The 23,710-nt window shown below is 35.5% G+C and overlaps 1 protein-coding gene and 2 pseudogenes across 1 annotated transcript; 2 read left to right on the plus strand and 1 right to left on the minus strand.

Moving 5' to 3' along the window:
- Positions 1 to 4,262, plus strand: LOC120190623 (annotated as a pseudogene).
- Positions 4,263 to 4,877: 615 nt separating this feature from the next.
- On the minus strand, positions 4,878 to 10,361 carry LOC120191418 (annotated as a pseudogene).
- Positions 10,362 to 17,203: 6,842 nt separating this feature from the next.
- Positions 17,204 to 23,065, plus strand: LOC120190630. The gene is made up of 10 exons (XM_039193676.1): positions 17,204 to 17,348; positions 17,439 to 17,557; positions 19,138 to 19,224; positions 19,993 to 20,072; positions 20,936 to 20,998; positions 21,204 to 21,325; positions 21,702 to 21,739; positions 21,860 to 21,905; positions 22,598 to 22,762; positions 22,844 to 23,065. Exons 1-10 carry the CDS (start codon positions 17,204 to 17,206, stop codon positions 23,011 to 23,013), a joined length of 1,035 nt encoding a protein of 344 aa, XP_039049607.1. The 3' UTR covers positions 23,014 to 23,065.
- Positions 23,066 to 23,710: the final 645 nt, after the last annotated feature.

Consider the following 23,710-nt stretch of genomic DNA (forward strand, 5'->3'; position numbering starts at 1 on the left):
ATAGCCAATTGTAACTTTGTCTTCTCATTTATCCTGTTATGTTTCTTGTTTTTGAAACAAAACAGTGCTCTTTGTGGTTTGAATTCTGATGGGAAAACCCTATTGTCACTGCTCCCCCACTAGTCATCCTTGCCTTCTCCCCTAACCTCTTCCTGGAATGCTTCTCACTCAAATCCATGCAAATGGGTTGGGGTTGAATGTGACTCTACCACTACCCATGTCCTCACTCTTAACCTTACAAGCTTAGCCATTTCTGGCCAAGTGCCACCTCAAATTGGTGCTCTCCACCATTTGAACACACTTGATTTGAGAAACAACATGTTCTATGGCCCCATACCCTCTACTTTGGCCAATTGCACTTCACTCAATTACTTGGATTTGTCCGTAAATGAACTTACTGGACCAATACCTGATACCTTCAACTCCTTGCAGAAGCTGAGCTACCTAAACTTGTTTTCCAATCCCTTGAGTGGTGCAATACCAGAATCATTGTTCCATCTCACTAGTTTAGAGAATGTGCATTTGAATAGTAACAACTTGAGTGGTTCAATCCCAAAGAATATTGGCAACTTGAGTGAGCTTGTGGCTTTGTATTTATTTGATAATAAGTTGTCCGGTACCATACCGGAGTCCACAGGGAATTGTAGTCGTCTGCAAGAACTTTACTTAGGAGGGAATCATTTGGTTGGAGTGTTGCCTCCCAGTCTAATGAATCTCGAAAGCCTTATGTATTTAGATGTGAAGCAGAACGGTCTCCAGGGTGCAATTCCAGATCCTGAAAACTGCAAGAATTTGACTGTTTTGGTTTTGTCATTCAACGGGTTTAGTGGCGGCATTCCACCGGGGTTAGCCAATTGTAGTGGCTTGACTGAGCTGGTTGTTGTGCATAGTAACTTAACAGGTGTTATTCCCTCTTCCTTTTGGCCAACTAGATCGGCTTGTGAAGCTTGACCTTTCTGAAAATCATTTGTCTGGGGAAATCCCACCTCAACTTGGGAACTGCAAGTCTCTGAATAGACTACTGTTGTATGACAATCAACTCGAGGGGAAAATTCCTATTGAATTGGGTATGCTAAGCGAATTGATGGACCTTGAGCTGTTTACAAATCGTTTTGTGGTGAGATTCCTATCAACATTTGGAGGATTCGGAGCCTAGAGTATCTCCTTTTATATAAGAACAATCTTACCGGGGAGTTGCCTTTGGAGATCACCGAGATCAAGCAGCCGAAAAACATCTCATTATTTGACCACCACTTTTTTGGAGTTATCCCTCAAACTCTGGGGATTAATACTAGCTTACAGCAGTTAGATTTCACAAACAACAACTTCACTGGTTCAATTCCTAAAACTCTTTGCTTTCGAAAGAAGTTAATGGTGCTGAATCTGGGCCAACATCAGCTTAATGGCAGCATAAGTACTAACATCGGAGGCTGCAAAACTCTGTGGAGATTGATCCTTAAGCAGAATAACCTCTGGGGTGTGCTTCCGGAATTTGTAGAGAACCCAAATCTCGCACACATGGACATTAGTGAAAATAAAGTAGCTGGTCCAATACCATCCAGCTTGGGTAAGTGTAAAAATCTCACTTCCATAAATTTGTCCATGAACCGGCTCTCGGGATATATACCTTCAGAGTTAGGAAACCTTGCAGACCTTCAGACTCTGAATATTTCTCACAACCTTTTACAAGGTTCTTTGCCATCTGAGTTGTCAAATTGCATCAAATTGGTAGAGTTTGACGTGGGGTTCAATTCATTGAATGGTTCGGTTCCACATGCTTTGATGAACTGGAAAAGTTTGTCAACTCTGATTCTAAGAGAAAATCGATTTACTGGTGGCATTCCGTCTTTCTTTTTAGAACTCGAAATGCTTTCTGAGCTGCAGCTTGGGGGAAATCCCTTTGGGGGCAGAATACCTTCATCCATTGGAGCTATGAAGAATCTGATTTACGCCCTGAATTTGAGCAGCAATGCTTTGACAGGAGAAATTCCTTCAGATCTAAGAAATTTGTTCAAGCTGGTTCAGTTGGATATATCGATTAACAATCTGACAGGAACTTTAACAGTTCTTGATGGAATGGATTCCTTGGTTGAAGTTAATATTTCCTACAATCACTTCACTGGTCCAAAACCAGGAACAATAATGCATTTCATGAACTCATCCCCGTCATCTTTCCTCGGCAACCCCGGCTTATGCATCAATTGTCTTCCATCAGGTGAGGAGACTTGTCCTCGAAGCAACCATCTCAATCCTTGTAATGAGCAATTGGGAAGTCAAAGGGGCCTTAGCAAATTGAAAGTTGCAATACAGCCCTTGGTTCATCTCTAGTGACGGTGGTGCTCCTAGTTGGGGTTTCGATGTTCTTTTTCTGCGGAAAAAGAAACGAAGTGTGTGCCGAGAAAGGCAAATCGTCCTTACTGAGCAAAGTGATGGAGGCAACTGAGAATCTAAATGAGAGGTACATTATTGGAAGAGGGGCGCATGGAGTTGTATATAGGGCATCACTGAGTCCAGGGAGTGAGTTTGCTGTAAAAAAGATAAGCGTCACAAAGCATAAAGGAGGAAGTCGAAGCATGGTTCGAGAGATCAAAACCATAGGAAAAGTTAAGCATCGAAACCTGGTGAGATTGGAAGACTTTTCGTTACGAAAAAAAAGAAGCAATTCTTTTCATTATGTAAGAGTTCGCTTAAAAGGATGAAGAATGGGGACATGGAATCAGAAACAATACAGAAAGAAAAAAAAAGTTTTAAAATAAATAACTAAGAAAGCTATGTATTGATTACTATAAGAAGGAAGCCCCGCTATCTATCTCTGCTTTCCTGTCTTCCTATCTTTCTGCTTTGTCTTTCTCGCTGTCGGTAGAGAGTAGTATTTCCTAAGTTGTCTGAGGCTGAGCTTCCCTACTTCTGTACTTGGTTGCCTGTCTCTAAGCTGTACTTCCCTGCCTGTATCTAAGTACTGTCCATCTTTATCAGCCAACTCCCCTGTTTCTCTCTTTCTCGGTCACGAACACTGTCACTCTTTGTTAGATTTTTCAGTAATTATTATGGACCTAGTCTGTAGGGAGTTGTTTTAAGTTGTTATGCTTTGCATGATTTTAGGAGTAAGTTGCATATTTTTTGCTTGTTTAGTTAGTTGTATAGCCTATTTAAAGAGGCTGTTTTGCACCATGAATAATATGACATGTTCCTTCCAAATTATCTCATTTACTTTCATCTGCGGCTTCCACAACACTCTTTGCATTCCCTCCTCTTATTTTAAACCTTTTTGCCACTGCTCGATATTCTTTCTATTTCTTTCTTATTATTGGGAGTTTGCCTATGCTATAGACTCTGTTTCAAGCGACTCCCCTTTATCTATTAAAATAGGGAATCACCCGCCTTTTTTACTCAACTGCTTCATCACGTAAGAAATTTGTTGGTTGAAGGGCCGAGCAGTGAAGAACAGCGGCACCGGAATTTCACAAACACGCTGAACACTTGAAATATCTAAGATTACGGATTCATCATATACAGGTACATGCAAAAGGGGAGCCTCCGTGACGTTTTACATAATAACGCAACAAATCACGCTCAAATTCTGAAATGGAGTGACCGCTATAGGATTGCACTAGGGACGGCATATGGGTTAGAATATCTCCATTTTGATTGTGATCATGCTATAGTTCACCTAGATATCAAGCCGGAAAACATCCTCATCGACTTCGATATGGAACCGCATATCTCCGATTTTGGAATCGCTAAGCTCCTGGATGGGTCGGCCTGTTCGGAACCATCTATGGTAGTTGCGGGACAGTTGGGTACATAGCTCCAGGTAAGCATAATATAACCTTGACCTTGGTTTGATTTATTTAAATATAGAATTTACATTACATGGAAGTTTGGGATTTTGGCAGAGAATGCATATAGGACAACGTGGAGCAAGGAGTCCGATGTGTATAGCTACGGGGTGGTTTTGCTCGAGCTGATAAGTGATAAGTGGGAAGAGGGCATTGGATCCGTCTTTTACCGTGGAGATGGGTATAGTAGGGTGGGTAAGGGACCAAAATCGAGGTGGTCGCGGATTCTAGAATTGTGGATGAGTTGGTGGAACGTGGGGTGAAGGACCAGGCTGTTAATGTGCTTTTAGCTTTGAGATGTACTGAAAAGGAGCCAACCAAGAGATCTACAATGAGAGATGATGTGCGGCAGCTCTTAAACCCCAAATCTCACTCAAAAGCCGTCTTTCAAGATCCAATAATCAGGTCTGAAATCTAACTTCTTTAAATTAAAATTGAAATATAAAATAAAAGTTTAAAATGTAATTTTATCATTAAATTACAAAGGACTTGTGTTGATTTTAAGTTTTCGGACTTGAAATTAAAACTCGATTAATATTTGATGTATCGTATAATTCTAAACTCCAATACATTAAAAATTTTGATAAACATCGAGCTCTTTAAAGTCTTTCATATGTTTTCTAGTTCTGACATCAAATTGACTACTCGGTTTGCAAGAAAATACAAAGAATTTTATTCCACGAGAATTTATTTCCAATAATACTTGCATAATTGAATGAACTGAGGATTTCAACAATGGTATAAAAGAATAATAAAATCAATTAGTTTCCCCATCGTATCAAGCAATCAACATTTACATAAAAAGAATGCATGCAGAGATCAAAGAAATCCCACCGCAGATATTACTACATTCAACAAATGATAATAATAAAAAGAGATGAGAAAGAGATTCATTACCAATTGTGTTAGACTTCAAATATACAAAGGTTAAAGAAACGGCTAGGAACTCCCATGTGATCCGACAGATGAGATGGATTGTGCTGAAACAGAGGCTGTGGGACTGTACAGATCCCGCTCAGGCTCGGATATTGATTTTCTGCTAAATCGTTCTATTGCATCCTGACATATCTCGTTGAACCACTCGTCATACAACAACAGCAACACTGACATACAACAGCAAACCAAAATGCTTCAATGCCAATACTATAAGGATATATACATACATAGAGAGAGAGAGAGAGAGTTGTAGAGACTAGAGCCTAAGGATGATAATAATTACGAGAAACAGCTCATAAATTTGATAATAAAAAGAAAAGGAACTATAGTAGCTTACTATACGGGTCCATCCCTGTAGCAACAAAAGCGGTCATCGCTCTAGCAATTATCTCATTGACAACTCTATGCAAATTCCTAGATAGGTACCGACCTTGGGAAGCAAAGCATATGATCTCCTGAAAGCTGCACATGTACAAGAAATAGTTCAATTTTAACAATCCAGTGTACATTTAAAAACACAAGACGAATGATACCAAGTTTACACGCCTGATGCAATCCAAGTGGACCTAAAGGCCTTGGTCCTTCCTCGATATCATCCCAAAAGCTTTGATCTCCTGAAAGCCATATGATGACAGTTTCGGTAAGCCGCATCAATAGCAATGTAGCAAATCTTTCCCTTCCTACAAAAACATCTGTCGCCAGGCTAGCCATCCTGTTTAGTTTTGCAAAGAGTTCCTGAATGACATAAATATATCACGACGTGGAAATCTGAATTCTCAAAACCAAAGTGTAGAGAAAATATTGAAGGAAAGAAATCACACAAAAAATGAGTGAATATCTTTTAACACCCGAAACTAGGCTTTAAATGGAAAGGAAGAATAGTAGAAAAAACAGAGTGGCAAGCAAGTCTGGCTCTCAGCATCCATGTGTAAATAATTACCTCATAGTTTAGTTACCCAAAATCTAGTAAAAGAATATGATTTTTGTACAGGTATTTATATGGAGCTCCTAAGACCTCCATCATTGGCTAAGATTTTTGCAAATAAGATACCTTAAACTACATTAAATTACCAAAAGCCTTAATAAGAACAAAATTACAGAAAACAACAGTTTAGCCCAGTATGCGAGAACTTTCTAACTAACATGTTAAAAACATTGAATAAAAGCTGCATCAAGTACAAGATACAAATCATTTATTAATCAAGAACTTGAAATCCTAAGTGCGAAATAAGAAATATTACATTACAAACGAAATGCTATGAGATGTTAAAAGCTAAGTAAACAGTAAATTAGAAATCTTGTTCAAGCTAGGTGATTTGAGCAACTAACAATAATTAAAAGAAACAAAAGCAGGTGACCAGACATAATGTTATATGCATATATATTTAAGAAAAGAATCATAAAAATCACCTGAAATATTAGAGATGGAAACCATTCCACCTCATCTGCAGTATTATCCATATTGATGTACATTTCTGCAGTAAGATGACTATCACCCTCTTCTGTGAAAATGAGATCTAGGGCATGTTGTTGACAAAATGTATTCTTTAGTCTCTCAACTGAATTCACAAGGCGCCTCTTCCATTCTCGTTGCTCAGGATGACGGTTTTGCCTATCTGAATTTCTTCTACGGTGATCATCCTTGTAACTAGCCAGATTTGGGGACAGCTTCATGGCTGCGCGCGGAAGAAGTTCATCTGCCAACAATGATGCGTTTGCTAGCAATGCAATTTGTTGGGCATCGGTCTCAGCCATTCGAACAATTTTATTTCCAGCACTCTCAAAGTTCGCTTCTTCATCCATTGAACCGGGTAATGCTTTAATGAGCATATTTACATACGAATCAAACACTTGAAACAAACTTTCCAGTGTTTGCCCTCCCAACTGCATGCTTAATAGTGGTCCGACATCCTCAAAGAAATCCTAAAATAGGAAGCAGAACAAACATCACAATTAATGAAAGGATAAAACCCCATTAAATGAAAAAATGAATAAGATTTAAGAGGGCATAAAACATCAATCTACAAACCCCCCAACTGTTAAAATGTCAAAATTTAGATCATAAGTTAACAATATTGTAGGAGAGATCATGCAACCACAAAGAATATAAAATAACCAAGACATAAACCTAGGTCCAAACGGAACGAATAGACCTCAATCATGACCAATAAACAAATAACATGTCAGAGAAAACGTCATCAAGCAACATTAATTAGCAGTTTAACCTACTGAATTTGAGAAATACATAATTAACTAAGAGAAAAGACAGATAAACAGGCAGTTCAGTAAATAAGGCAGGGAACTATATTCAGAAATATATCCAGGTGAAGTAGTAATTTTATTGGAGGAAAAATAAATTAGCAGCATAACCATCCAGTAGAGCTCACTGAGACTAGTGAGATTCCTGGGGCTGAAAGGAGCCTCATACTATTGGAGAAGACATATTTAGGAGAGTGAATTTTTTATTAGTCAAGAAATGCTAAAACATTTAAAGAGTAGAACAGACTCAATACCACCACATAAATACAAAAAAAATATTCAACAAAGAAGTTTTGAACCAAAGAGAAAAAAATGATACATTAGGCATCTAAGTACTAGTATCTTAAACGCAAATTATGTTGCATATTTTGGTTTCCATTGTGAATGAACCACTTTTTAGAAAAATTATTATGTTCATCCACAACACACAAGAAAGACAAAGAAGTTTTTTTTTTTTGATAGAATAGTGGCCTCATTAAAAAAACCCCTTCTAATCCTCCATGTTATGTGAGTAACATGAAGGATTAAGGAAGAAGGAAAAGAGTGCCTAGGAAATTTTATTCATAAAAACAATAATACATAGGTAGAGCCTAACAGACTCCAAAACCTCCAAATGCAAAACATAAGACTTAACTCCAAAACCTTAAAACACAGAATATAACATTTCCTACAAAACAACAAAACTAATATAAACCAAGAATCACCCTATCCCATCTTTGGCTAGCTTATCAGCTTCCCAGTTTGCCGCTCTCAAAATATGCTTTATAATAATATCCTTTCTTGCCAATAGCTCAACTATATCGTTCACCAAGGATAGAAACAAAGGGGGGCATAAGCCCGGATTCTTGATCCACTTCAAAGCATTAATTGAGTCAGTTTCCAGAATAAACCTCTTATTAAGAACATAACCTTGCTCTTCCATAAGACACAGCCCCCTCTTAATCGCCAACAACTCTGCCATGATAGGAGGACCTCCCCCTACTGGTTCAGAGAACCACTGAAGCAACACACCTTTAGTATCTCGAACCAGACCTCCAATACCACCTTTATCCCAACCCGAAACCATCGCTCCATCAACATTTAGCTTTAAGAACCCCTCCGGGGGAGGAACCCAACAAGAAGATTGAGTGCAGTCCTGTCGTTTCTTTTCCCTCGAATCGGCAAGTTTTAAATCACCTACTAGTGAATCTAAAGGAATAACCACATCTTTGAACCTTGCAACAAACCAGGAAGCTACTCTAAATTGAATGATGAAAAACAGTCTGACCAAATCCAGCTTTCCATTCTGAAAGACAATTTCATTTCTACATTTCCACACTGACCACATCACTGCCCTTGGAATGAACTTCTAGATCGAAGAATTAGGCATTAAATCATCCCACAAAATGAAAAAATCAGTGATATGCTTTGGAATCACCAAAGACACATTCCACATTTTCAAGAATGTTGACCACAAGCCCCACACTATCTTACAATGCAAAAATAAATGTGAAACTGATTCCACTTCACTACCACACAATACACATAGATGATCAATAATCTTTGTCACTCCTCTCTTCACTAATTCCTCTTTAACCGGTAATCTCTGATGTGCTACTTGCCAAACAAACGTTTCCACCCTTGGCGGTGCAATCCCTACCCAAATATGCTTATCCCAATAAATTAGACCTTTCACCTGGACCATTGAATTGAATCGAATGAGCACTACTTGATAGTTTATGCTGAAATGCCGTGTATTACCAACGGATGCACTAGAGGGCCAGCCAGATTGCTGAGTACCAACCGGGGGATATGTTAGCACCCAATCAGCAGCAGCAGCCAAGGCTGCAGCGCTTTCTTCAATTCTTTTCAGATTAGCATTGAGTGCCTGCTCAACACTAGGCCTAAAGAGTTTCACAAGAACAAGACAAAGAGCCAAGTCACGAGCTTCCAACAATGAGCAATGACCTAAAGCTATCTGAACACATTCTGCAGCTGCCCTTATACCACCAGCAGCTGCTGAAGAAGCCAACGCATGTCTTTTAACCAGAAGGGAAAAAGCCTCTGTTTGCTTCGTAGCCCACATTACAAGCTCTGAAGTATAAGCTGGTTCCTTACCAAAAATACCTAAGGAATCACTGGCAGCTTGAGCAATGGCAGAGAACACCAACTGTGAGAGAGCAGCAGTATATGATCCTCCATATGAGGTGCTTGATGGGCGAAGGCTAAGATGTTATATTGATATCTTTGGAAATGCGCATTAAGAAGCAATGTATGAGCATGTGGACCATCACCAAGCTTTTTAAGAGCTAATATTGCTGCACGAAGTTCAGCACCATGCGTAGAGGGTTGGCCAGCAGCCTCTGAAAGCTGGCCAGACAACTTTTGCTTGATCTCTATAATGGAAGTCTCTAGAGTTGCAAGTGCAGCAGGACTCAATGCATTAGTTTCCTTCCCTTCAGAAACTGCACGCTCTCCTTCATCAATTGCTTCCAGAGCTTCATCAACTCTCTTCTTAGTTAACAAAACATCCAGGAGATCAGGGAATTTCAGCCGACCATTTCTCCAGATCTGAAGGTTCACTATCCTCAATATTTAATAAGTTACTAGCTGTAGAACTTTCAGAAGCTTTGGGAGATCACAAATCTATATGAACTCCCTCAGCCAAACTATGAATTAATGTTGCTTGTGTTGACAGTAGATTTCTTATAGACGAAAGCTCTCCTTCTAAATCAGATATCTCCTTAGATGTACTGCAGTAAAAAATGTCAAATGTCTTACGGTCCAAAGCAACGATTTTATTAGAGCAATACCACAAAAATACTGTACAAAAGATATGTTATTTTTCTAGTTTCAATATGCAGACAGATGTAATTGTATTAGTACTTAATTTGATTCAGCAACAACAAAGAGTACAGCTTAGTATAGTAAAGTAGAGCTGAAGAAGATTAAAACGCCTTACCGTATAAAGGCGGAATAATTAGCATACACACTTTTACGCATTTCTTCAGCGGAAGCTCTCTTCAAATCCAACAGATACGAACATAGTTGTCTTATTTCCTGAAGGAAGCAACGTAAATCGTTTTATTATTGAAAAAGAAAAGACTGACATTTCTTTTACCAAGAAAACAAATAAATGAACGAGAGAATGAAGAAATAAACCCTCTCGTCGAGAGAACATTTGGAATGAACAAAAGCATCGGCGTCGACCTTATCGGACTTGAAAACGCTGAGGCCTTCCTCGATCTTCGCGCCGTTTTCTTTCGCGGCCGCCGTCGGTTTCGTGGATCGTCCGGTTTTCGCCGTTGCCATTTCAGCTGAAATCAGATTGAGCAATTATTTTGGGAAGTTATGCGGTGCGCGTTTAAAAAACAGCTTAAAAAACCAGCTAGGTTGTGTTTATATAATGTTTATATAATAAAATAGGTTAATTACTAGAAATATTATAAATCACAATAACATATTAGGTACAACTTATGTAATGTAATAAGTAGCGTTTATATATAAAATATGTTAATTACTAAGAAACATTATTAAGCACAATAACATATTAAGTAGCTCTTATATAACGTAATAGGTGGTGCTTATATAATAAAATATGTTAATTATTTAATTTGTTATTACAATATATTAGGTAAACGCCTAAAATATTACCAATGATAACATAACCGATTATTTACTGAAAACATTATTAAGTATAATAATGTAAACGGTAAAAAAAATAGGTGCTACCTATTACATTAAACTACTTACCAGATATGTTGAAAGTGTCGATTCTATTTAAATAAGTATCGACACTTTTAGAATTTAAAAGAAAAGCAGTAATAGCGCCTATAAAGTATCGATATTTTATAAAAATATATCGATACTTTACAATATAACAGGTAAAAATATGACAAAACCAGTTTCATTATGACAAAGCCGATAAAATTTACTGGATATGTTGAAGTGTTTGATAATGTTTTCAGTAATTAACATATTTTATTATATAAGCGCTACTTATTACATTATATAAGCGCTACCTAATATGTTATTGTGCTTGATAATGTTTCTAGTAATTAACCTATTTTATTATATAAGCACTACCTATTATATTATATAAGCGCTACCTATTACATTATATAAGTGCTACCTATTACATAATATTTTTACATGTTATATTGTAAAGTATCGATCATTTTTATAAAAATGATAGATATTTTACAATATAACAGATACAAATATGATCAAACCAGTTTCATTATGATAAAATCGGTAAAATTTACCTGATATGTTGAAAGTATATATACTTTTTATAAAAATGTATCGATACTTTATTGAAAGTTATGTAATTTATGTTTCAATTTTTTTTAATAGTGTTTCATGTTTTCCACCTACAATATTAATTTAATAATTTCATTTACACAAAAAATTATTTGATTGTTTTGATATTTTATAAAATATTATTTAGAATTTAAATTAACAATTTTAACCAAAGATAATAAATATGTAATATCTATGTTTATTATTTTTAATTTAATAATAATATATATCCTAACATAAAAATAAATTATTAGACGTGTATAATTACTAAATTAATATCTTAAAACTCACTAAAACAATAACCTTAAATTAATGTTTTATACAGTGAAATAAGTATGAACACTTATATATATGTATCGATACTTACCGATAACCAAAGTTTACCGGTTACCAAATTATTTAATAGTTTTTCATGTTTTCTACCTAAATCATTATTAGTCTGTCAACATAATAGGTAGCGCTAAACTGAATTTGTTAAATATCTTTTAATATATCAAGTAATGTCGTATATTAGTCGTATATTAGTCGCCTTTCCTGAGACAAACCCAATTATTTTGGTGGGAGATGAAAGGCAGAAATGTATGAAAGGGGCAACTTGGGAATTTTAGAAGAGTCCAACCATGGAAATTGTTTTTTTAAATGAAACTTATGGGCTCATTAAAAATCTATTATAAACTTAATAAGGGGAAAAGAGTGCCCAAATTATATTAATCAAAGATCAATGACATCGTTTTTAATATTATGAACAATGATGTCGGGACAAACCGACTCAAAAAATAAAGAACCACCAGAATTTAAAGCCCAGCTGGCTGATGCATGAGCAAACTGATTACACTCTTTAGGAGTATACAATCTCTAGGAGTATACAAAATACAAAAACGAGGATGATCCTGAAAAATAGTAAGAGCCTCTTGAACATACACCCCGAGGGTGGAAATATTTGTAGAAGTTCGTTTAATCTTATGGACGAGCATTAAGGAATCAGTTTCAAACTGAACATCAAACCATCTCATGTAACAAACCATTCTAAGACTGACGAGTAAAGTATATAGTTCCGCAAAACCCGCCTCAAAACATCCAACATAAGACTGGGCCAAACCACCACAAACTTGTCCACACTTATCACGAGCAACAACTCCCTCCAAAGGTGGAGTCCATCGTATATCAGTATTTGTAGATCGTTGTTTATTCATCCCCACACTAATAGCCCTTAAATAGTCCTGATGTAGTATATTTGCATTAGTCACCAATAGCCACGTCGGTTGCAACCTGTCAGAATAAACAAAGGAGTTTCGATTATTCCAAACATTCCATAGAATTATCAAAATACCAGCAAAAGTATCAATTCATAGAATAGAGAATACTTCCTCCATCCATAATAAAGAACTATCCATAGTACTAAAAAATATAGAATTAGACAAATATGCTAGACGTAAAGCCTCCAAAGTTACAGGATAGTCCCTCATAGCATGTATAATCGTCTCCTCCCCATTATAACACATAGGACAAATTTCATCACTAAAACCAACACTTTTAAGCCGACTACCCACAGGTAATGCATTCTGGGTAACCCGTCAATAAAACACATGTATCTTAGGAAGAATTTTCAATTTAACCATAACTTACCATAGTTTAGACTTCCTCTCATTATCATGATGTCATTTCTGTAACCACCAATAACCATATCTAATTGAGTAGATACCCGAATCATGGGTAGCCCAAACAATAACATCTTCAGCACAAGGTGCAATAGGAATTGAAAGAATCTGCATAGCATATTCCTTAAAAAACAACCTATAAATCAAAGATTCATTCCAAACATTAGAACCATCAATCATAAGATCAGAACAATAAAGAGGATTAAGATCAGAGTTAGAATAACTCCCTGTGAGAGAAACAACTTTTGAACCACCCCAGATATCATGGTGAACCCGTTTATTACTTCGTATACCAATACGCCAAAAAAGACCCCCACGCATCTCTTGTAATGTATGGTATAAACCTTTCCGAGCATAAGAATTTCTATCCTTTAGAGTAGCATTTAGCAGATCACCATGGGGAAAATATTTAGCACGAAATACTCGAGCCACCAAACTCTCTGGATCCTTAATAAAACACCATAATTGTTTGCCTAATAAAGCCAAATTGAAACTATGCAAGTCCAGAAATCCCATCCCACCTTCTCTTTTGGGTTTACACATTGTTTTCCAAGCAACCATTGGCCAACCACGCCTATTAGCATCACCTGACCACCAATAACGCCTCATATTACTCACCAAATCCTGAACTAAACAATCAGGAAGCCGATAGCAAGACATAATATATTGTGAAAGAGCTTGGGCTACAACTTTAAGAAATACCTCACGACCTCTAAATGAAAGAAGATGTTTCGTCCATCCGTCAATTTTAATTAGAAACCTTTTCTTTCAAATAACCAAATGTGTTTGTCTTATTCTTTCCAATGTGAAGAGGCATACCAAGGTAGTGTCCCAAATTAGACACTTCGCCAATACCCAAGATACTCGAAATCTGATCACGATATTCTTGTCTCGTACTTGGACTAAAATATAATGTCGATTTCTCAAGATTCACCTTTTGACCAGACGCGGCTTCATAAGCACCAAGAGCATTGCGAATAATAGAAGCCTCCTGTAAAGAGTTCTTAATGAAGATAAGGCTATCATCAGCAAAAAATAAATGAGTTACTTTAGGCCCATTCTGACTTGCCCCCATTCCACGAATCTTCCTTTGAGCCTACAAACGGTTAAATAGAGCGAATAACCCCCGAGTGTAGAAAAGAAATAAAAATGGAGATAAATGATCGCCTTGTCGTAATCCTCGATTTGGCCTAAACTCCTTAGTGAGACTACCATTGATATGAACAGAGAAAGAGACGGTTTCCATACATCTCATAATAAGATTAACCCAATAAGCATAAAAACCTAGCTTTAACATAACCTTTCTCTGAAAAGATCATTTCACTCTATCGTATGTTTTCTCCATATCCAATTTAATAACAGCACCCTTATTCAGACCATTTTTTGAAATGTACAGTTTGGTGACTTTGCTAGAAGGCAGTAGGAGCGGTGGTTACAAATAAAATAAAAATAATATTATTATTAACGAAAAGTCTCTTCTATTTCTTTATCCTTATAATCTTCATTATTAGGGGAGGCGGCACATTTTATCATTATTTTCCTAACAAATAATCACATATCTTAATATAAATAATTTAATTTATGTATAAAAAATGAATGATTCAATTATAAAGCTTGACGTGTCACTTAGAAAATTTTATTTCATAAGAACGAAAATAGGGTTGAATTATTTTTTTATAAGAATTGGAGGTCTTGTTAAAAATCACTTTCATAATCATCAACATACTAAAATGTATGTCAATGAAAACTGGAATGATGAAAAGAGTACCTCATGATTTATTAAATAATATAACCATTACACCTTGTATGTAATAACACCCCAATAAGATACATATACCACATCTAAACTATTAAATCTCTAAATTCCCCTTAAACATCCACATATTACAAGGTTAACCCTATCTGATACCCATTCACACCTATCCAAGCCTCACATCACTAAAAAATAAAAATATTCGAAAACATTACATAAATCCGTTTATATGATAAAAACACAACCGACTCCTAACGGCGAACCATCTTTATCTTGGAGAAGCAACACACTCCAATCAATTAAAACTCCTTCCAATACCGCTAACAGACTAAAACCCAATATTCGTTCAAGACATTTAAACCACTTCATCCTTTAAAATTAATAATTAGAGTTTGGGCCTCCATTTGTTAAGACGAGGGTAAGCCTGTAAATTTCTTAATTATTTAAATTTGTAAATTTATTTAAAATTAATATTTTTCAAATATTATTATTTAAATTATATTAAATTATTCAGAAATATTTAATTCAAATATTTATTAATTTATCTAAAATTTTATTTACTAATTTTAAATTACATTTCATTATTAAATAATATTTTAGTAAACTTTATTTTGCTAAAAATTGTTTTCAAATAATTCAGAATTAGTGGTACAAATGAATAGAGCGTCTGATGAATTATTTGTGTAACATTATTTGTGTTTATTTGTTAAATTAAATAAACGAGTATAACAACAAAAATTTATATTCGTTTAATAAACGAACATAAACAGAAGTGTGTTCGGTTCGTATATGCTTACAAACAAGCTCATTTATAGACTCGTTTGCTTATGTTCATGAACAAACTCAGTTAATGATTCGTTTAGAAGCTCGTTTACTTTTTATTTATTTACATTTTAAATATTGGTGAATGTAGGGGCTGAACATAATATATGGTAGAATTTGGAGTTTAAACAATGAAGTCTAAGGAGTTTAAACACTAGTGACATAATTTTATCATTTTTTTAACTTACAAATGAATATGCTTACGAACACTAAACGAGTATATAAATAAGAGAAAATAACATCAGTGACCGAAAATGCCTTATAATATACGATTTTAACCAACTTTTTTTGGATTTGCCAAAATGACCAACAAAATCGCAACGCGAACTTTAATTTTTCAACTCAGTTTTCAAATTCGCAACGCGATTTTGAAAAATGTGTTGCGATAGTTAAAATGTGTTGCGAGAGTTTGAAAAACGTGTTGTTGCGATAGTGAAAAAGTGTTGCGATAGTGAAAAATTCAAAATAAGTTTATATTTTAACTATTCCAAATTCACGTGGAGTTTGAAACAATAAAGAATGTGTTGCAATAGTGTATAAGATTCCCAAGCCATTTGTAAGATCTTAGTTTGAAACAATAAAGAATGTGTTGCGATAGTGTAAAAGATTCCCAAGTGTTGACAATGCTCAATCCCACATAGTATTGGAAACACTATTGGGAATGAGTATTTAAGGCTTGGATTTCCCACTTCCTTGTTGAATGGAAGAGAACAAGGGGGACTCCCGCGCACCGCCGCCGTCCGTCCCATCTCATCATGGTCGTGGTAATACGTGTCTTCGACACGTCCGCGCGGATACTATCTTTTTAGAGAAAATTCTTAAGAAACGAATTTGGAAAATCGTAATGTGAACTTGGACTATCGCAACGAATTTGGAAAATCGCAACGCGAACTCCGACTATCGCAACTTGAACTTGGACTATCGCAATGAATTTGGAAAATCGCAACGCGAACTTCGACTATCGCAACGAATTTGGAAAATCGCAACGTGAACTTGGACTATCGCAACGAATTTGGAAAATCGCAACGCGAACTTCGACTATCGCAACACGAATTTGGACTAACGTAAATTTGGAAAATCGCAACGAATTTGGAAAATCGCAACGCGAACTTGAACTATCGCAAAATCGCGTTGCGAATTTGGAAACTGAGTTGAAAAATTAGAGTTCGCGTTGCGAATTTAAGATCGCATTGCGATTTTGTTGGTCATTTTGGCAAATCCAAAAAAAGTTGGTTAAAATCGTATATTATAAGGCATTTTCGGTCACTAAGGTTATTTTCTCTATAAATAAATATGTTCGTGAACATATAAATAAACGTGTTCGCAAACACTAAACGAACACGAACACCTTAGAAAATAAATAAACGAACACAAATCAAACATGACCACTTTTAATAATAAACAAATAAATACAAACATACTCTTATTTGTTCAAGCTTTATTTATTTGCACCCATATTTAAAATTATTTTTTAAAACACATTTTGATGGTTTAACTAAAATATTTTAAAGTTTAAAGTTTAATATAAAATATTAGTTATAATTTGAGGATGCCTACTGCCATTAACCCAATAATAAAAGCACCAGAATGAAAATTTTAAGCACAGATTTAACTGTAAAACTGCGAGAGTGGTCGGCGTTGGAATTGAGATAAGTATGAAGGCCGCCAGTGGCTGCTGTAAGATTCCTTTTCCTTTTGCGACGCCTACTTGCTTGAAGTGTAGGGGCGGAGGTCTGATTTCAATAAACCCAGCCTCGCCCTCTCCGTCTTCGCCTGCTCTTCGCCTTTCATCATTTCAAGGTCAGTTTCAGTTCTATTGATATTACTAAGATCATGCACACTGGTATTCTTTTAGTGTGATGTAATGTTGCGATTCCTGAGTTTTTTCAGGTCTAAGATTGTACAGTGGAAGGGGGATAGATGTTGTTGCTGGAGCTACAGCTGGAGAAGGAGTGAATGGAACTTCGGAGACGGCGTCATTTGATCCTTATATGGAAGAAATGGATATCGTACATTTCTTGATCCTCCTAATTAGGGCTGTAAATGGGACGAGACAGATCGCGAGCTACTCGAGATCGACTCGATCTTGGCTCGATAAATACTCGGATCGAATGGACTCGACTCGAGCTCGAACTCGACTCGAGTTCTTAATGAGCCGAAACGACCTACTCGATATTCGACTCGAAAAGCTCGTGAACAGCTCGAAAAAATATTATATTATAATTTTATATTTTTTAAAATTACATTATTAAAAATATATTAAAAATACATTATTGATGAATAAATATTCTTGAATTGAAAATGGTTAAATTTTTTTTTTGAATAAATATTCTTATATTTTATTTTAAATTGATAAAAAAAATTATTTCTCTAATGACAAATATTTAATATATTTCTAATGATAATATTTATAATAACTAATTTTTTAAATTGTTGTTATATTTTGAAGTTTTGGGTTCAAATATCATAAATATCAAGGGTTTGAGCATTTAATATCAAGATACTACATTGTACTTATCTCATAACTAATTATGTGATAAGGTTTAGGGTTTAAGATTTAGAGTTTATGTGATAGGATTTAAGGTTTAAAGTTTAGAGTTTAGGGTTTATGTGTTAAGGTTTAGGGTTTATGTGTTAGGGTTTAAGTTATGCCATGAAGGTAACATACAAATTATGCAAAATGATGTTATGTGGCTCATAAATAAATTATTCACATACTTATACATAAACATATCAACATGCAAAATAAATATACACAACTAATTAAAGAAAACAATCCTAAACAGAGACTAAATTAAGAAAAATCTAAATGTGAGGACTAATTTAAGCTAAAATTTAAATAATTGAGGGACTGTTTTGTACAAAACGCATAAATCTAGAGAGCCTAAAGCTAATTTACCCCTAAGGTTATGGTGGCTAAACGATAATTAACCTCAAAATTAATTAGGGTTTAGAACCTAAATTAAAACAAACCTAAACTAAATATTCATTTCAGCCGGTCAAGCCTCACGCCCTAACCTTCTCCAACTCTCCCCCTCTCATTCTCATGCAAACCAGAAAACAATGTCACAGGCCCGCAGCTGCCGCTCCTCTCGCCTTTCTTCAACGAGTTCTACACTTCAACTTCTATCATTTTTCCTCGCTCAACCCTAACAGAGACCCACAGCCTCTGTGGCTTCAGTCGCCTAGTGCTCCGATGTGGAGCTTAAACTTCTCCTAAACATATTTCGGTGACAACCTTCATAAAAAAACATCCCCAAAACCTTAAACTTAAACCCATAATACCCTCGTAAATACCCAGCTTCACCACTCCGTAACCATGCCAGACCACGACCACCGCGGCCTTCGCCGTCCCCACGAGCTCCGATGAAGAGTCCTAACGCCTGGACCACTCTTTCCTCGTTGGCCTAGGCAAGAAACCCAAACTTTACTGCACATTAATATATGCTCTAGATATGATATGTTCTCCTCAGTACACGATCTATGCCCTTCGAAAATCTTGGTGAACTTTTTTTTCATTCTTGCGTATCTTTTACCTGTATATCTAAAAACTTAAAAGAGAAAATCTTTCGCATGTGACAACATTTAGGTTTTTCAAAGTGGAGATCTCGCTGCTGTTGAAGTTGTGTTGTCGAACATGGCTGTTGCACTTGACCGTGTGCTTTTGGATGTAGAGGTAATTGTTCTAAAATGTTCTTTCAAGATGAATCTACAGTTTGTAACTTTTATGAACTTCCTTTTTCAGATACTGCATTTCGATTATAAGTTTTTATGAACTTCTACATGAAATATGACGGTAGCTTTTCAAGATCCTTTTGTATTTCAACCCTACCACAAAGCTTTGCGGGAGCCATTTGACTACTACAAGTTTGGTCAAAATTATATTCGACCTTTGATTGATTTCAGGTGAGTGGACAAATGCCACACTGTCTTATTATAATGGTTTCTTTATTTATGTTGATTTAGGTTGTAGAAAACTCCGCTGATAATTGAATATGGTTTTGTCAAGAAATATATGGTTGTTCAATTTCATAACTCTATTAAGGTGAACCAATACATTAGATTTTCACGTTAGTGATTAGGACATATGTGAATGTCACAAGTAAGGTTATATAAATTTTTGATTAATTATATCTTTGAATACAATCTAAGGTTGAAATTGTTTTATATTTTGTATTCTATCTGGTGGATCATTCGTTGTATATTTCAAAATTTTCACTCCCCTTCTTCTTCCCAGAAACATATTATTTTACATGTCCCATAGATACAATTTAATTCTTATCAACTGCTGCATAAGCTGTTAATTGTCATTCCTAGTATTGGTTTTGGTGTTTGGTTCTCTGTCCCTTGTTTTTTGCTTGGTGCTCTGTCCCTTGTTTTGTGCTTGGTGCTCTGTCCCTTGTTTTGTGTTTGGTGCTCTGTCCCTTGTTTTGTGTGTCTGCAGGGCATGGATTCGAGCATGGCCAGCATGGGCGACGACAGCATTGGTTTCGGTGGATGGCAGACCATCATGGGTCTTCCTCGGTGGGTTCACGTGGGTAGAGCACTATCTCGGGCTTCCTCGTCGATTTGCACCACATGTTAATATAATAAACATGAGTAATAATAATACTAATAATTATTATAAAAAAACTTCAAAACTTATATTAATTATCCTAAATTTCTTGTAATTGTATTTTTTATTTTTTAGATTTTTTATAGTTCATACATTCATATTATAATGTATTGGTAATGGTTGATTAAAGGGAAAATTATTTATATATTTTAAATGTAATATAAGATTTTTGTAGGATCAAATTCGAGTTTGAGTTCGAGCTTTAATCGAGTTCGAGCTTGAATCGAGCTTGAATCGAGCTCAAAATCGAGCTCAAAATCGAGCTTCAATCGAGCTCTTGAATTTTTTTTGAGTTCGAGCCTTTTCGAGTTCGAGTCGAGTTTTAATATTATCTTTCGAGTTCGAGTCGAGCTTGAAAATTTTAGGCTCGCGAGTTTTCGAGTCGAGTCGAGCCTACATTTAAAGTTTTCGAGTTCGAGTCGAGCTCGGCAATACTTGAGCTCGACTCGGCTCGTTTACACCCCTACTCCCAATGATTTGATTCCTTTGGACCCCAATTCTTATAATCCGGCTGCATATCTTTGGTCTTTCATTTTACATTTCCATTATCTTCTTTATTTCTTTAGATATATGAGTGTAAGATACAATAAGTATGTATCTGACACCGAGTATAGTCGGATTTTCTAAGTTTCTTCATATTTTTGGAGAAACTTTGGAGCTCATATATCCAAATTCATGTGTTCAGTAGAAGTGTGGGGTACAAGTACTTAAAGGAAAATAAGAGTTCGAGCAACATAGCTTATGTTGAGAATCATATTCTCTTATTTCTCAGGAAAAAAATTGGAGACATTCCAGAGGAAAGACGCCATCGATTGCTGCAATTACTCAATCCCAGGTTGCTTTTCTTATTTATTTTTTTGGGATAAATTTGTTGCTTTTCTTATTTCTTCCCCTTCCAACTTCACATTTCTAAGTTTGCATTGTTAAAAAGATACATTACTACTCGGGAGATGGAATAATAGAAACAAGTAGTAAACTGTACAAATAGTTTAATTCAAGTGCTTCCCAGAATCACTTTTACATATTAGCATGCAATGCAGGCTTATTTCGATAGCTTGGGAGATAGCTGGCACACGATTTCATGACCCTAAATTAGTGAACAAAACTGCTTCCAACATTCTATATGATAAAGACACCACAATTCCCTTTCAAGTCTTTAACTGAAGAATCAGAGGAGGTAATTTATTTGAGTTATTGCGAACACCTTGGTAATTGGTACGACTTAAATACCTTTAGTTTTGAAACATATACAAATTCCCAAGAGACAAAAGGATTTTTAAATATTATATATGTTAAGTTTACCTGTGGATTGGGGCATTGTATATGCATAGATGCATATGTACACACATGCGCGCACACACACACCTGTTGCATTGTATTTTATGAGATTGATGCATAGTAATTTTCAATGTTTAGAGTCTACATGTTACGTGCTGCTTCTAATGATGCATATATGTTGTTTTTGTTATATGCTAGATGATGATGTTTCTTGTGAACTCTACTTTTGAAAGATCTAATAATATGCTCCTCTCATTTAGGTCCATTTCTTATTGCTTGGATGAAATACTTCAAAAAGGTTAGTTCTAGATTAATATGATGAAACTCTCAAATTCCATATTAGTCATTCTTTTTTCATCATTTTTTAGCACTCTTCCTCTGCAATTAACTATCTGAGAGTTAACTGATTCTCTTTTAGACTATATTTTGTGGCAATAATGGGAAGACATATGGACTTTTTATTGGTACGTATGTGAAGACTCACTCTGAACTGTTAATATGGTGTTTCCTCTTTGCTAGCATATATCTCCACTTTGGGTTGATTAGAAAGGTTAAATCTAGTATATATCTCCACTTGACCATTTATTTAGAAATAGAAGTGGACATAATGTGAGATATTGGACGTTCAAGTAGAGCGTTAATAAAATTGTTGTTTGCTTTCTACCCTGTTTCACAGGCAATTGCAAATGCTAAGAAACTGAGTGAACTCAGACTAATGATAAAGATGGGATATTACTAGCTACTGAAGGTTTATATATGGGAAAGTACAGTTATCTCTAAATGGTTAAAAATATATTTTTTTTATAAAAAAAAATAAACAAGGAGAAATAATAAAATAGATTTCTTGATCTATGATGCTATCACATGTAAGAAATTTTAGTTTTGCTGCTCTTGTATACTCAAATGTGCTCCATGCGCTTTTTAGTCTTTAAATAAATGTGCTTCTTAGTTCGTTTAATCTACAATCATCTATTAGTGATGTACAAAATTTCTGGCAATGCATCTCTAAATTTGGATTCAGGAATTTAAAGTAATAATTCATGTACCATGAAAGTTTACTCTTTTTTCCCCTATATATACTTGTGTGTGTTCACGCGTGGACGAGTTATGCCTGTGGAGAAATTACTGATTTATTAAAAACAATATTGTTTCTTAGGTGGATCAATTGTGGGTCATTTTGCGAATCAGTTATGCCCGTTGTATTTTGAGGTGACTCAGACAAAAGAAGTAATGTCAACTGAACAGCCCTGTGATTTGGCCTACGAATTTGGGGATGGTCTCTTGGATCTCGATGAATATCCAAGTCACTTTCCCAAGCCAGGTGAAGATTATTAATTATTGCTAATTATGAGGTTGATCTGAGTGTTGAATTTGTCCTACTTCGCGTTACTCTGTTTTGCAGTGAAACATCTATATCCGTTCAATGACGAGGTTGTGATATACATTCGGCATATAGGGCCTGGTGTTTTGGTGGGGCAAGCATGGCAGGAAGGTAAAAAATTAGACCAAGTGCCACAGAAGTTATGTGGGGAGATTTTGATGGTAAAAGAATATGCTCCACGAGCAAATTAGGTAAAAAAAAAATCATGTGGTTTTGTTTTGTCATTTGAAGAAGTGCATAAATCCTATGTGTAGTGTAGGTTGTTTAGGTATGAACTGTAACAGTGGTAACTTCCATGGTGATTGATGACATATTTGAAAAAGATTAAAGGTAGGCATGGCCATGAATAATGTTAGGTGTAATGTGTTGCTTCATAGACTTTGTTATGGTTGAAGACAACACAATTGGCATTACGGTGGACAAGCTTCTCATCAAGGTAGTGAGCAGTGTATTGGTGAGTGTACCGGTTTAGATTTAACTTATTTGGTACCAAGTTAGATTCAAAGCACATTATGTATCAACCGCTATATAATTTTTTTTTAAAAAATACAATATTTCTATGATCGAATGTAATACAATGTAGTATATATTAAAAAAAATTACCAACTATTAGTTTATCCAACATGATGAGGTGTTGGGTTTTTCTAAATAATGTCAAAGGTTCAAATTCTGATGTTGAAATTAAAACAAATAGGGTTAAAATAATTGTTTCGTAATAAATTTTTGCATGACTATATCTAAATTAATAAATTGAATATAGATGATTATATATAATAAAAACAGCTTTATGCCATTGCCCTATCCTAACATGTGGGGTTTTTCCCATGAGTCCTACCCATTATGAGCAGATAGCCTACGTGTCAATTGTTGTTTCCGTGGATGCTTATA

Source organism: Hibiscus syriacus, unplaced genomic scaffold (genome assembly GCF_006381635.1).
Source record: "Hibiscus syriacus cultivar Baekdansim isolate YM2019G1 unplaced genomic scaffold, ASM638163v2 tig00004111_pilon, whole genome shotgun sequence".
Taxonomy (NCBI): domain Eukaryota; kingdom Viridiplantae; phylum Streptophyta; class Magnoliopsida; order Malvales; family Malvaceae; genus Hibiscus; species Hibiscus syriacus.

What these genes read in the sequence shown, in the direction of transcription:
- LOC120190630 (XM_039193676.1), top strand. Translation starts at nt 17,204, where the DNA reads ATGAAGGCCGCCAGTGGCTGCTGTAAGATTCCTTTTCCTTTTGCGACG. An exon ending in ACCATCATGGGTCTTCCTCG is followed by an intron (nt 20,073 to 20,935) that starts GTGGGTTCACGT and finishes CTTATTTCTCAG; the next exon opens with GAAAAAAATTGGAGACATTC. An exon ending in TCCCTTTCAAGTCTTTAACT is followed by an intron (nt 21,326 to 21,701) that starts GAAGAATCAGAG and finishes CCTCTCATTTAG; the next exon opens with GTCCATTTCTTATTGCTTGG.